We start from the raw sequence: 15,121 nt of genomic DNA, 5'->3' as shown, positions 1-15,121 counted from the left end.
GTACAAGTGGTTTTAAGCGACCTTGCAAGTTGTATTAACATGAATATATGCTTCCAAAAGAAATCACTCCCTCACCATGCATAACCTCCTCATATTATTCTACTTAAGTCCTCTTAAGATATTTTCTATAAACATTTTTACTTCCACGACCAGATGGATGTGAAAATATATATTATTGTTCCATATTATTGCTCTATATATTAACCATTAGATGGAAATGGGTGAATAAACCAGTAACTTGGACATTAAAACAGATGCAGGCAGGCAAAACTGAACCCACAACCAAGACCACTTAAGCACACAACCACGAATACGCCAAAGATAAAATGATTGCATGTTATTTACATTAAATGCAGGGCAATCTTAACTTTACTGGCAGCGAGATTATGCTGTAGATGCATGAACTAATATGAATTGCCACAGGGTAACAACATTGAAGACAACATGCCTTTAAATTTTAACTCTCTAATAAGTATGTCAGTAATTTTTCATAAAACCAAATTCAAGTCAACTGGAATAAGAGGGGCCGCAAATAAATTACTCCAGTGACAATATACATATGTATGCACAAACATGAAGACCCATCAAACGACAAATATTCATTGAGATAGTTTAAGATTTAGCTAAGGAGAAGGGATAGGAAAAACACTAAAGAAAATGTGCCAGGAGGAATCAAGTGGATCAAAGTGAAAAAAAAATGTCCTCCAACGAGACTTGAACCAGAGACCTTCCAACTTGCAGGGTCAATGCTATTACCACTTAAAGACTTCAACTTAATGAATAGCTTCAAGCATAACTTATGATATTGTTCCATAATGAATAATTTTAATCAAAACTCAATATGAACATTAGATACATTGTGACCTAGGTTTCACTGCAGTGTAACATTCTGTGCCAGAAGATACTGCACCACAGCAAAACCTGGGCCGCCATTGGAATTTTTTTCATTCACACTAAATTTTGCTGGAACATTATTCACTTCAAATTATCTTTAAAAAATAATTTGCAGTAACACATCAGAAAATAATGAAAACTTTACATTAAGCATGATGAGCAAAAACAAACTTTTCCCCAACATTAAGATTTAAAAGAGAAAAGAAATTACTTCAGGAAATGGGAGCTTTAGTAAACATATAAAGTCAGTTCTAATAAACCAAATTGATTATCAATTAAATAATTTGTGTCAAAAATAATTTACCTTGGCTGACACATTCTATTAAAAAATAAAAACAAATGACACACTTACGTACACGCATTACTTTCAATTGTTTGAGTTATATGAAGAGGGTAATTAAATAAATGGAATAAGAAATGTATCCCAACAAATTCATTGCAAACAATTTATTTCAACTGAGTATTGGAATAAACAAAGATGGCAATTAGAAAAATTATAGAGAATATCACATTGCAGAATAATACTAAAATTTCAGGAATTATGTATGAACCCTGCACTTTTTCCTTGAATCACAAATTACAATATACTGAATTTACATCAATTTTACAACTCTGTAAAACCTCAAATTCCACCCCCGCGGAGTCTCAAAACAAGGTGAAGGGTTGATTCCTTCTGGATATTGTAGTCTGACAGGGTTCGGCCATCTTCCAGCTGCTTGCCAGCAAAGATGAGTCGTTGCTGGTCAGGGGGGATGCCTTCCTTGTCCTGGATCTTAGCCTTCACATTCTCAATGGTGTCAGAAGGCTCAACCTCCAACGTGATGGTCTTGCCAGTAAGGGTCTTCACGAAAATTTGCATACCACCTCGAAGCCTGAGTACAAGGTGAAGGGTTGATTCCTTCTGAATATTGTAGTCTGACAGGGTGCGGCCATCTTCCAGCTGCTTGCCAGCAAAGATGAGTCGTTGCTGGTCAGGGGGAATTCCTTCCTTGTCCTGGATCTTAGCCTTCACATTCTCAATGGTGTCAGAAGGCTCAACCTCCAACGTGATGGTCTTGCCAGTAAGGGTCTTCACGAAAATTTGCATACCACCTCGAAGCCTGAGTACAAGGTGAAGGGTTGATTCCTTCTGGATATTGTAGTCTGACAGGGTGCGGCCATCTTCCAGCTGCTTGCCAGCAAAGATGAGTCGCTGCTGGTCAGGGGGAATGCCTTCCTTGTCCTGGATCTTAGCCTTCACATTCTCAATGGTGTCAGAAGGCTCAACCTCCAACGTGATGGTCTTGCCAGTAAGGGTCTTCACGAAAATTTGCATACCACCTCGAAGCCTGAGTACAAGGTGAAGGGTTGATTCCTTCTGGATATTGTAGTCTGACAGGGTGCGGCCATCTTCCAGCTGCTTGCCAGCAAAGATGAGTCGTTGCTGGTCAGGGGGAATGCCTTCCTTGTCCTGGATCTTAGCCTTCACATTCTCAATGGTGTCAGAAGGCTCAACCTCCAACGTGATGGTCTTGCCAGTAAGGGTCTTCACGAAAATTTGCATACCACCACGAAGCCTGAGTACAAGGTGAAGGGTTGATTCCTTCTGAATATTGTAGTCAGACAGGGTTCGGCCATCTTCCAGCTGCTTGCCAGCAAAGATGAGTCGCTGCTGGTCAGGGGGAATTCCTTCCTTGTCCTGGATCTTAGCCTTCACATTCTCAATGGTGTCAGAAGGCTCAACCTCCAACGTGATGGTCTTGCCAGTAAGGGTCTTCACGAAAATTTGCATACCACCACGAAGCCTGAGTACAAGGTGAAGGGTTGATTCCTTCTGAATATTGTAGTCAGACAGGGTTCGGCCATCTTCCAGCTGCTTGCCAGCAAAGATGAGTCGCTGCTGGTCGGGGGGAATTCCTTCCTTGTCCTGGATCTTAGCCTTCACATTCTCAATGGTGTCAGAAGGCTCAACCTCCAACGTGATGGTCTTGCCAGTAAGGGTCTTCACGAAAATTTGCATACCACCTCGAAGCCTGAGTACAAGGTGAAGGGTTGATTCCTTCTGGATATTGTAGTCTGACAGGGTGCGGCCATCTTCCAGCTGCTTGCCAGCAAAGATGAGTCGTTGCTGGTCAGGGGGAATGCCTTCCTTGTCCTGGATCTTAGCCTTCACATTCTCAATGGTGTCAGAAGGCTCAACCTCCAACGTGATGGTCTTGCCAGTAAGGGTCTTCACGAAAATTTGCATACCACCACGAAGCCTGAGTACAAGGTGAAGGGTTGATTCCTTCTGAATATTGTAGTCAGACAGGGTTCGGCCATCTTCCAGCTGCTTGCCAGCAAAGATGAGTCGTTGCTGGTCAGGGGGAATGCCTTCCTTGTCCTGGATCTTAGCCTTCACATTCTCAATGGTGTCAGAAGGCTCAACCTCCAACGTGATGGTCTTGCCAGTAAGGGTCTTCACGAAAATTTGCATACCACCACGAAGCCTGAGTACAAGGTGAAGGGTTGATTCCTTCTGGATATTGTAGTCAGACAGGGTTCGGCCATCTTCCAGCTGCTTGCCAGCAAAGATGAGTCGCTGCTGGTCAGGGGGAATTCCTTCCTTGTCCTGGATCTTAGCCTTCACATTCTCAATGGTGTCAGAAGGCTCAACCTCCAACGTGATGGTCTTGCCAGTAAGGGTCTTCACGAAAATCTGCATGCCACCACGGAGTCTCAATACCAAGTGCAATGTCGATTCTGAAATGCATAAATAATTGGACCTTAATTTGCAAAATTAATTTGTCGTTACTACTTAATTATATCATCCTCAATGTTGAGATAGAAGTTAAAATATTCTATATTCTTACCATATATAATAGTCAAGAATATCTGAGTTCATCTTGTCAAATCTCATAAAAACCCTCGGTTAACTTCATTAAAAAAATGTTTAACTTCCACCTTCCATACAATAAATAAACATTAAAAATAATTTCGAGTATTCCGTAGCAACAAAATTCGCTTGAGGTTTTACTGTTCTTCTTGTTCTGACTAGAGTTAAATACCTTATTTAAAGAATTCTAATTTTTAACAGAAATATAATTAAAATAAAACCAGTTTGAAATAATTTCCGAAATTTACAACTACCAATTATTGCACCCACTCTCTCACGATTCAATTATATCGAAAGAAAGAACGAAATAAATGTATCGCGCATATGAGAACTCCTATCTAGTTTTGCAAAAATAAAAGGGTCGGTCAATGAAACTACTTAACCCACTAATGGTTAACGCGATAATATGAAGTAATTTGCCAACATGGCCGTTTCCACTAATAACTTATAAATCGTGCTGAACGATTAATTTGTTACGAGTCAATAAAATTACCTTTCTGAATATTGTAGTCGGACAGGGTTCTGCCATCCTCCAATTGCTTTCCGGCGAATATCAATCTCTGCTGGTCAGGCGGAATGCCTTCCTTGTCTTGAATTTTTGCCTTAACATTTTCTATTGTGTCAGACGCCTCCACTTCAAGAGTTATCGTCTTTCCCGTCAAAGTCTTCACGAAGATCTGCATCCTGAAATGGGTATCAACAAGAGATAATTATAATTCGGTTAGTGGCAATATGAAACTACAGATAAATACAAATGATTAGACGAACTTAGACGTATAAATGAGTAACGACCATTACTGTAATGGCGGCGAAATTTTTCCCGATCAACATGGCGGACTTCAACAGAGCACCATTAAATATAAATCTAGTATAAATTTGTTCAATGACGTTCTACTACAAGCCTTTCCAGTCTCTAATGAACTTTTTGCTCTCGTAGTTGACGAGGAAATAAAAATGAAAATGTAGGTCGAAATTCTTGAAAACTTAGAAAAGAGGTACCGAGGAGCGAATATTAGGCACAAAGGCATAAAATTTCTCATTGCAGAGAAAAACCCTAAATGTACTCATATTTCGACCGAACGGTGACGAGACATGAGAATGTTTAGGATAAACTGGACATCTGGTAATGCAAGAGGAATCAAAGAAATTAAATAAAGAAGTTATTATAGATTGAGATAGCACTCGTCATTTGCCAACGAATCTCAATCGTGACCGATTAAACTGAGATGATTGTTAACAAACCAAATGACGCTTTCTATCTGTTATTCACCCGAAATTCCCTATTCTTACGAGTAAGTGATTCCTTGAGAAGTCATTCGCCAATATTAGTGCTTCGTCAAATTCCTCGAGCATTCTTAAAAGTATAAATGGTTCAAGACTGTCAACTAGTTAAGAATTAACTTACTTTTAGATGAGTTGCCTGTATGACAGAGAACAAGTTGCTAAATATGAAACGCCAAAGCTGCGCTTAGCTCGCAGTCTTCCTGAACACTCAAGTGAACCAGGAGAAGTGACTGATCAGCTCGGCTGGAATTTACACCTATATGAATCGCTTGTCGGTCTCCCATTGGTTGAAACATCTACTGACGTCACCTCTAACAAATGACAACGTTCGTTACAACAAACCTGATTCCACCGTATCCGAGTTGCTGTTGTATGCCAAAAAAATATGAAAAGAAGTATCTCATTAGGGAATATCTAGAACGTCTACAATTTTGAGTAATAAATGTTTCATCACCTAGCTCTTCTTCATTTTAATTTTTAACCAAGGAATCAGAGCAGTGCCTTTAAAAGCGGTAGAATTTTGGCTACAATTTGTATCATTCGGAAAAAATGGTCGTCACATCATTTGTGTTGTGTGCATGGTCGAGGTTCATTGATAAATATTAACAGTCCCATTGAAAATTAAGGTCATTTGTTCACACCATGGATGTTGATGCCCATAATTCATTGTAGTATATTAATTTACTCTGAATGGTATAATTTCAATAAATGTCAACGTTAATACTAAAATTTTGTGTGTATCGGGCAGTATGTGAATATATTTTTTTAAACCATGTCATCATTGTTATTAAATCATTATCATATGCGAGATGCTAGAAATATAATCGAAAGAGCATAAAAAAATCGGGAATAGTGAATTTTTTTATGCCAATGGTCGCACGGGAAGAATTTCTTAGCGTCTTTGATTCAATTGTTTTTTACGAAGTCATGAAATTCAGTCACTAACGACAATTCTCATAAGATTTGGTTGCGTCCAAGGAGGAATATCACGATTAAACCTCAAGTAATAGAAAGAATAGACACCAGTATATATTTCCCAAGTGCACAGTTTAATGTGAAAACATCAAAACAAATAATGTGTTAATATGTCTGTCTTGATCCTGCCCTATGTCATCTGTATAACCACTGAAATTTTCGTTGTTACTGGCGTAGACTTTGACTTCAACCTAAAGAAATGTTTCATGCGTAACCTAATTATTATTTTAGGTAATCAACAGGTTAAGGTTGTTTTGAATGGACACAACCTACCAAACAATTCTCTTTTCTCTTCAAACGAAATACATCCCAACATCCTACTTCACAGCAAGCCTCTCCAACTCTATATACCTCATTCCATCCAAACCCTATCCTATATCTGCCCCTTCCTTGTTTTCCCAACAATCTAACCTCTATCACAGTGTTCAACACCCCATTGTCAATCAATATACACTGCATCCATTTTTCCTCATGATTTCTCCCAACAATCCCCTCTCCTCCCCATCATGCCTTGCACTTCCTGGTTTGTTTTCTTATCTTTTCACTTCACCTCTATCTTTCTCCACACCTTTATTTCAAATTCCACCTCCATTTACTCCTATCATCTGCTTCAAAGACTATGTTTCCACATTACACTTAACTATGCTCCATATCAAAGTTTTGAGAAGCCCTTTTAAAAACCTTTAACATCCCTGTCATCATTTCCCTCCTTGGAAAAGCCTCTTTGCCTGGTGCAAATCTTTTCCTGATATCCCTAATATGTTGACCATTTTGGTCCAAAACACAGTAAACAGTTCCACCTGCTCTAGCTTTTTCCCTCCTATTCTAATGTTAAGCTTAGCATTTCTCTGTCGGGAAAATCACTTAACCTTTGTTCTATTTATATTGATTCTCATCCCATATCTATCGCACTGAATTTCCAATTCAGTGAGCGATGCTTGCAATCCCTTGGCTGACTGATGAACTAGAGCTTGGTAATCAGCAAACCTAACTGATTTTATGAATTCCCATGCCCACTATCATTCCTGTCTCCAGTTCTTCCCATGCCTCTTTGATCATTTCCTCTGCATACAGGTTGAACAGCAACGGTGATAATGGGCAACCCTACCTTACACCCCTTCCTAACACTGCCCATCCGGACTCCCCGTTTCCCACCCACACGTGAGCAGTCTTAGACATGTAAAGGTTGTGTATCACCCTCCTGTCTCTCCAATCTATTCCTATTTTCTGTAATATACTCATTAGTTTTTCCCAGTTCACTCTATCAAATGCTTTTTCAAAATCTATGAAACAGGCAAATACGTCCTGATTGTATTCTTTAATCCTCTTGATTAGTGATCTCAGTACTGCAAAGGCTTCATGGATGCCTCTTCCTTTCCTAAACCCAAATTGATCATCCCCTAAATAATAATTTGCCCTGCTCTCCATCCTTTTGTTGATATTCCTGAGGACCACTTTAGTTGCATGGGAAATCAAACTTATTATTATGTAGTCCTCACATGATGTAGCCTTTACCTTTACCTATTTTGGAATAGGAACTATCATTGATCTCACTAAGTCTCCTGGCCAGATTCCTTCCTCATAGATGCTGCAAATCAGTCATATAGACTATTGACTATTCCTCCCTCATTTTCCTAAACCTTTTATTAGTTCTGCCAGAATGTTGTCTACCCCATGTACTTATTTGATTTCATCTCCCTTTCTATCTTATCATCAACTATGTCTGGACTGAAGCTATCTTCATCCATGTATTTTTCTTCATACAGTTCTTCTAAATATCCCATCTATCTCCCTTGGATCTCTTTTGGTTCAACTATTATTTTACCTGACTTGTATCGAGCTGTTAATCCAGATCTTCCCTTCTTATATCTTGATAGTGTTTTAACCTTCTTTTATCGAGTACCAATTTCACCTTTCATTTGCAATCTTTCCACATCCTCACACTTCGTCTTCCACCATGGTCCTTTTGCTTTATTTGTTACTAGTCTCAATTAATTATTTTACTCTTTGTACTTCCTTCTGCCTACCTCTGTGTTTACATTCATCCATTTCCTTTTCTCATCTGCATTTCTTATCATTCCATCCATGGAGGGAGTAGGAGGATCACTATTTCATTATCAATAATCCATGCATACCCATGGTTTCCTTGTCATTTGCCTATTAACAGTTCACATAGTTTTTTTCGTGGCTTTCAACTTCCCTTTTTTTAATATTTCTATTTTTCCTTGATAGTACTCAGATCACACAATCAAACTGAAACCTTTCTGAGTCACCTGTCTTTTTCCAAGTACAAATAATGATTAATACCTGTCTCCTACAGAACGCAATTGATTTCTCCCCATGGTTATTCCTTGTACCTAAACTGTAACCCCCCATCTCATCATTATCTCCTCCTTTGCTTGCCGTCACATTCTAATCCCCCATCTCTATCAAAGGTTTCCATACTGAAACATATGCGATTATGTCCTCCAACTGATTATACACCCTAAAGACTTCTTCCTTATGGTTACTTGGTGGCTTGTAGACCTGAACAATGACCAATTTCGTTTGTTCTACTTTTACCACTACTACTAATATTCTATCCATTGCTTGTTCTATGTTGACTATGCTTTTTCCCACCTTTCAATATTATGGCAACCACTTGCTGGTTCTTGTCCCCTCTGCTCTACAACTATCGCTCCAGTAATAATAATAATAATAATACTTTATTCATTTTAAAAATGGTACAACCATATTAAATGTCGTCAATCGTAATATTACTTAATATATAAACATAAGTTCTTAAATGTGATGAAGATTGTCACAAAAGAATTCATCCAATGAGTAAAGTGGGTGAGCAAGTAACCAGGTATATACCCTATTCTTGAAACTCTGGATACCATCTGATTTCAACTGAGTAGGCAGATAGTTATACAGTCGTATGTTCATATTGTGAAATGTGTTGTAAGTTGATGACAATCTACAATAAGTAGTATTTAGATTCGATTTACCTCTTGTGGAATAGTTATGGAGGTTGGATCTTAATTGGTAAGTTTCTAGATTAACTTTCACATGAATCAGAGCCTTAAAGATATACAAACAAAATACAGTCATGATTCTATACCTAATAAAAAAAGGTTTGCAGGAATCACGTGGTGGTATAAGTATTAGCAAGAGAGCGAATAGCTCTCTTTTGCAGTAGCAAAATTTGTTTAACATGAGGGGAATAACCCCATAACTCAACACCATAATTCAAATGACATTGAAAGAAGGCATGGTAAAGTGTTAAACGATACTCATTTGAAATGATAAAGTTGAGCTTTCTTAACATATAAACAGCTTTACTAAGTTTATTACAGGTCTGACTGATGGGAGTCTCCCAATTAAGTTTTGTATCAATATAAATTCCTAGTATTGTAGCAGTTTCAATATCAGTTGTTTTTGATTTAAGACTGCACACAATATGCTGAGTTTTGTTAGTATTTAATTGTAAATGATTAACATCAAACCATTCCTTAGCCTGTTTTTGGGTAGCGCTAGATCGTAACTTTGCATCTTCTGGATGTTGACACTTTTGCACAAAAGTAGTGTCATCAGCATATAAAACAGATCTAGGTTTCATATTAATCCCAGCTATCCAATGGGGTGTATATACTCCATTCTTATATAATATATCTGGTTACTTGCAAACCTGCTTTCTGTAATATTTTTTATAATAATGTTGATCACATAACGAATTTATGTTGAATTAGTTTATATTGCACTAATTTATATTTTTCTTGTCAGCATTTAATTTTGTTGTAACATGAATCAAAATGAATAAAGTATACTGTATTATGGATTTACAAAAACCAGATTTGATTAATATTTCCTAAGGTTAGACTAGCTTTACAAATTACTACTCTGTCCTTATATTTTAAAGGTTCTTCAATACCTTCCTTATTTGAATCATATCCATTTCATTAGTCATGCTTCCAAATAGCTTCTATTCTCAGCTACAATTAGCATTTAAACACAAAATAATATTACTAGTAATAAATAGTAATACTACTAAAACGTGGAATTTAGCTAATATTTAGGTGGATAAGTAGATTTCAACTTATGCTTGAAAAAACTTACATTTGAAGTAAACATAAATATAGTCATTTTTTGGTCATCTACAGATGCATAAATAGTCACTTTCTCTACACCTCTCTTTCCTGTTTATCAAATATCATTCAATAGTATTGTGGGTGTAACATACACTTAATGGATAAGTAGGCATGCAGTAAAATACAGAGTAAAACCATACAATTTTTCAAATTTAGTACTACATATTTATTCCATTCACTCCCCTCTAGTTTCCAAGCATTTGCTACATATTTAGTGTAGCAAAATTCCTACTTCAGCTACAAAGAATAAGACAAAAATTATTTCAGTGAGTAAAGAGGTTCTTCATGTTTGGTTGACATTAATTAAAATTTGCCTTTTTTATTCAATAAGTGTGTAACAACAATAAATTTAGTTTACTACCCCTAGGAAATATTCATTTTGCTTGTTTGCAATGGTTCTATTGGTTTAGTACCAAAACATTTTCTTGTTAACATGCACCCTTTCTTGTATCTTCTTTGTTTGCACTCCAAAACATTCACTATGGTTTGCTAAGTTTGAAATGCTGCCATGGCACCACTCTTTTCTTTCATTTTTACATTCCTCCACGAAGCCTTAGTACAAGGTGGAGTGTGGATTCTATAAAAAATGTAATAAATTATGCATTACTATCAATTAAGAGAGTGGAAGCAACACCCTTCTTAAAATTCTAGGAACTTCCTCATTGACTCCATTTATCGTACTAAAAAATAGAACACACACAAAATACAACACAACTTTGTTCCACCTTTTTTTATTAATAATTAGTAAGATGCCTACAGTTGCAGGGGAAAGAAAATCTTAGCTCTTGATATGCATAAAGTTGATTAATGGAAAGCCACTACATGGACACAAAGGCCAACAAAGTACCACTATGAATAGGAAGAGAGGAAGTTGACAAAATTATTCACATGCGATGTGAGGTAAATGGAACAGATATTGAGAATGTGTAGGATTTTCAAGTATGTTTCAAAAGGTATGACTTTAGGCACATGGGGGAAAAGAATAGGTTCTTTAGAAGACATGAATTGGGGTGAGACCTACGAGGAACTAATGAAGGCAAAAGTTGTCTGTATTATGCCAATGTGTTTCAGAAGGATGCTAATTGCTTTCACAAGACATTTAAAGCATACCACTACAATAACTCACCAATGGTATAATTTTTCTGCCTAATGTAATTGAAACTTACCTTTACTCATAGTTTATTTTGGTATGATTTCTTTTTCCTGTTTGAAGTAGCTATGCCTTTGAATGAAAGTCATCGCAATGTTTTCTTAAGGAGTGTTAAGGAGACTTTTATTGACAATATACTAACCTTTTTGTATGTTGTAGTCTGACAGGGTACGATTATCTTCTAACTGTTTTCCAGCAAATATTAGACGCTGTTGATCAGGTGGGATACCTTCTTTATCTTGAATTTTAGCTTTAACATTTTCTATTGTGTCAGATGATTCGACTTCCAAAGTTATTGTCTTTCCAGTCAGAGTTTTGACAAAGATTTGCATTTTTATTCTAAATTAATAGGCAATACCCCTGCAAGTGATGTTCAAAAAGAAAGAGAGCAGTTGTAAAACAATTGAGGAATATAGTATATTTTTAATTAGGCACACAAAATTGACATGACAAAATACATAAAAATACCATGTCCACGAGTTCAATAACATACACAATTTAATCCTAACAAACCCCTATTCCCTATCATGCAGCTTGCACTTATTGCACATATTATAACACATGGAACCAAATACCTTTGGCTTAAACCCAATGATCAGTTTATTGGTGAAAGTTTAGCTCTTCTGAACTAAAATTTATGGCATGTAAAAGTCAACATTCAGGCTAGATGGGTCAGTTTTCCTAGCTTTGCACAACCTACAGTTTCTCAGAAAGACATGGTTTCCAAAAATTCATACCCATAAGGTATATCATTCATAGCTTAACTTTAAGTATTCAGATGCATCATCAAGATTTAGTGCTAGGACCAGTACATCAGTTACGAAATCCTATGCCCACTAGAATACTAAAAGAGCAGCATTTGAATAAGAAGTGAATATACTGAAGAGCAAAAGCTGATTGTGAAAAACAAATTATGCTCAGTTTTATATTCTTACAACACCAAAGTGATCAACCAAAAGGTTGATTTGATACATGAGGGGTTAGCTCACCTAATTCTACACTCAATGGCAAATAAATTTCACATTACAGGTAATGGAGTCTAGTTCCTTTCACTGTCCTGCCTGTTTTCCCAAAATCACTCAGTTCAAAAAGAAGATCACTCAGTTTCCAAAAAAGTCACTCAGCTTGAGTGAAGCTGAGGGTGGCAAGAGGCTTGCCCAAAATCACATCCAATCCCTCCAGTAATTAGCGAAGTATTCTGCCCACTGGATTATCGTGCCTCCTTAAAATTCTTTAAAGCTTGTTAATTTTGATTGGATCGAGTGTGGGTGTGTCTGAGTCTGCTAAAATTCAAACATTCATTTCTATGCAAGATAATTTCTGGTAATGTACATAATTATCCATTATTTCATAGCAGTTTAACTATATTTCATCTTGCAGACAATTCCTTATTGGAGACCTTTCTGCCCTATTTATTTTTGTACATGTTCCACCATTGTAAAACTATAATTTTGTTGTTATGCACTGTTGTATACCTTTAAATATAAGTCATATTCAGGTGAATTCAGAGAAAGCAAGACTATTGAAATTCTGCAGCTTTTGATTCATGGAAAAATATAAAGGATGTCACGGAGAGATTTGTTTATAAGTTACCCTCTATTTGAAGTAACTAACTAAAACAATTCATATATTCCTTCTTATGAGAAATTCCCTTCCTATACACCTAATATGTTACCGTGTTCACCTGATTTAACAAAGAGTTGTCAAAATGAAGGCGAACCTTTTCAGTACATTTCACCGCCAGAAAATCAAACCTCCTCGCTTGAGGTGTCGCATCTGGTAAAATCTACTGCTTGAAGTCAAACCCTCATTTTATCCGGCATTAGTTTTTGATAAGTTGCTCCAAACTCTGGTAATGCCACACATTACTAAGTAGGTACTGAACAAGAGCAGGATAGAGATCCAGATGGAATATTCAAATGAAAAACGTTTGCCCGGAAGAGGAAATAAAATTATTAAAAATGATCAATCATTAACATTTTACACACTACGAAATCGCCATTGACATTTTTTCAAAGAAATTTTGTTTATATTATGAATCTAATTTTACATTAAATCACTTTATTTGATTCTATTTGGGTTTTGTAATAGGCTTGCGAAATTCACAAACATAATGTTAAAAATATGACATAAAAGGGGGATGGTTGCTTATTCGAGGAAGAACTTAAGTTTCAGTAATAAATGAAGTATTTTTAACGCATTATAATACTGCAGATATCATTTTTAAGGCAAGGACGGATAAAATATACTTACTGTTTCTAATGTCTTCCCTCGAAACAATAAAATTACAAATAACATCGTATCTAAGGGTTAATATGCAACAATGCAACTACCTCAGATCGTTTCAAATTTTGAAGCATTCCCTAAGCGCGCTACACAAACGACATTTTGATTCATTTCACCATGTCCTACGAAGTTTCGCCATAAATATAAGAATTATAAATCTAAAAAAATGCTACAATGAGGGAAAGCTTGATTCCCTTGCGAATGTAAAAATAAAATATCGAGTAGGCGCCGACTTCTAAAATGGGACACATTTTCTGTGTATCAGCCTTATTATCTCATAAATATTGAGCCTTAAAGCAAGTGACCAAACCAAAACTGTTTTACGTATGTGCCATGCCTCCCGTCAATAAAGAAAAGTTGATAACAAACGAAGTCGAAAGAAAAGAGTTATAACATAACGAGATAGATATAACATTTCTCAATATCAGGTTCTTTTACAGAATCATGTTAAGACTTACATATGCATCGGCACTTTGGAAAGGGTGTTTGTACTGGTGCAATTTCTTATCCCTTTCCTTTTTACCCCTTCCTGACTTGTGGCGTTAGCCAACTAATCTCATTTGTAGTTTGTTTAGAAAGGTAAACTGTTTACGGCTATTGGAGTTTTTCATTTATTTCATATGAATTACTGGTTCATTTATTTCAAACATTATGCTAAAAAGACATTGCATGGCCACGATGATCATTTAAACCAAAGTTTGTCGAGTGCCACCTGTATCAATGGAAGAAGATATAATAAGAAAATGGATGCTGAGATAATATCCGCAATAAGTTCTGTACTGTGATATGGACCCTATTTTGGACACGGGTACTCCTTGCCCGCTGTTCAACAAAAATTAATGGCAGCAAAATGGGTTTGGCACTCCAAAAAATAAGTAGCCACAAACAAAGACGGCCAAATTTGCATATTAGTGGTCCAAAAAAAGGGACAGCTTTTAAATTTAAGTCCACATGCCAAGATACATGGCCAGTTATAAAACTTCAAGGTAGACAACACTATAGACTGATACCCACAGCTCTGCATTATGATTCAAAATTGGTTGTCATTACTGCCAAAATCAACCAGGATATTCTGTATCTTTCTTGGTATTCTTTTTCTCCAAGAAATTATGTTTATATCATCTTGTAAACAGGGGAAGATATTTTGGATACATAAAGAGCAATATTTATATGACCCACTAATAGACGTCCAGAAGTACCCGACGGCAAAGGCCTTCTACTATCATCTAGGAATATGATTGTCACAAAATATCTCCAGCAATATCTTCAAGGAAGGATTCAGGACAAATTATATTTTATATAAATGCATGCAGGTATGATCACTCAAGAGGTGTTGAAAGGTGGAGGATCCAAAGGTACACGTACATGTAAAAATATCATCCAGCATAAAAACTGATTCTAATCTCACTGGCTGTCATGAATAAAACAACGAGATTTTGTGATTTTAACATTTGACCCAAAGAAAATAGCCTACTCAGTAAACACAATCATCTCACAAGGATAAAGAAAAATATTTCAAACTGTATTGGATATAGTTGTCAGACCACC

The 15,121-nt window shown here is 36.5% G+C and overlaps 1 protein-coding gene across 2 annotated transcripts; it reads right to left on the bottom strand.

The window, feature by feature from the left end:
* Positions 1-1,326: 1,326 nt before the first annotated feature.
* On the bottom strand, positions 1,327-13,131 carry Ubi-p63E (Polyubiquitin-63E). Of its 2 annotated transcripts, XM_071593452.1 has the most exons (5): positions 13,008-13,131; positions 11,430-11,647; positions 10,675-10,714; positions 4,242-4,432; positions 1,327-3,615 (listed from the first exon to the last, which is right to left on the bottom strand). In XM_071593452.1, exons 2-5 carry the CDS (start codon positions 11,617-11,619, stop codon positions 1,517-1,519), a joined length of 2,520 nt encoding a protein of 839 aa, XP_071449553.1. In that variant the 5' UTR covers positions 11,620-11,647; positions 13,008-13,131; the 3' UTR covers positions 1,327-1,516. The 2 variants fall into 2 exon arrangements, with proteins under 2 accessions (XP_071449553.1, XP_071449552.1); XM_071593451.1 differs by lacking the exons at positions 10,675-10,714; positions 11,430-11,647; positions 13,008-13,131 and adding an exon at positions 5,154-5,263.
* Positions 13,132-15,121: the final 1,990 nt, after the last annotated feature.

Source organism: Hetaerina americana, unplaced genomic scaffold, assembly GCF_022747635.1.
Source record: "Hetaerina americana unplaced genomic scaffold, ioHetAmer1.1.p SCAF_6, whole genome shotgun sequence".
NCBI lineage: Eukaryota > Metazoa > Arthropoda > Insecta > Odonata > Calopterygidae > Hetaerina > Hetaerina americana.
The sequence above is the reverse complement of the archived record's forward strand: the minus strand, read 5'-3'. Positions and strand labels throughout refer to the sequence as shown.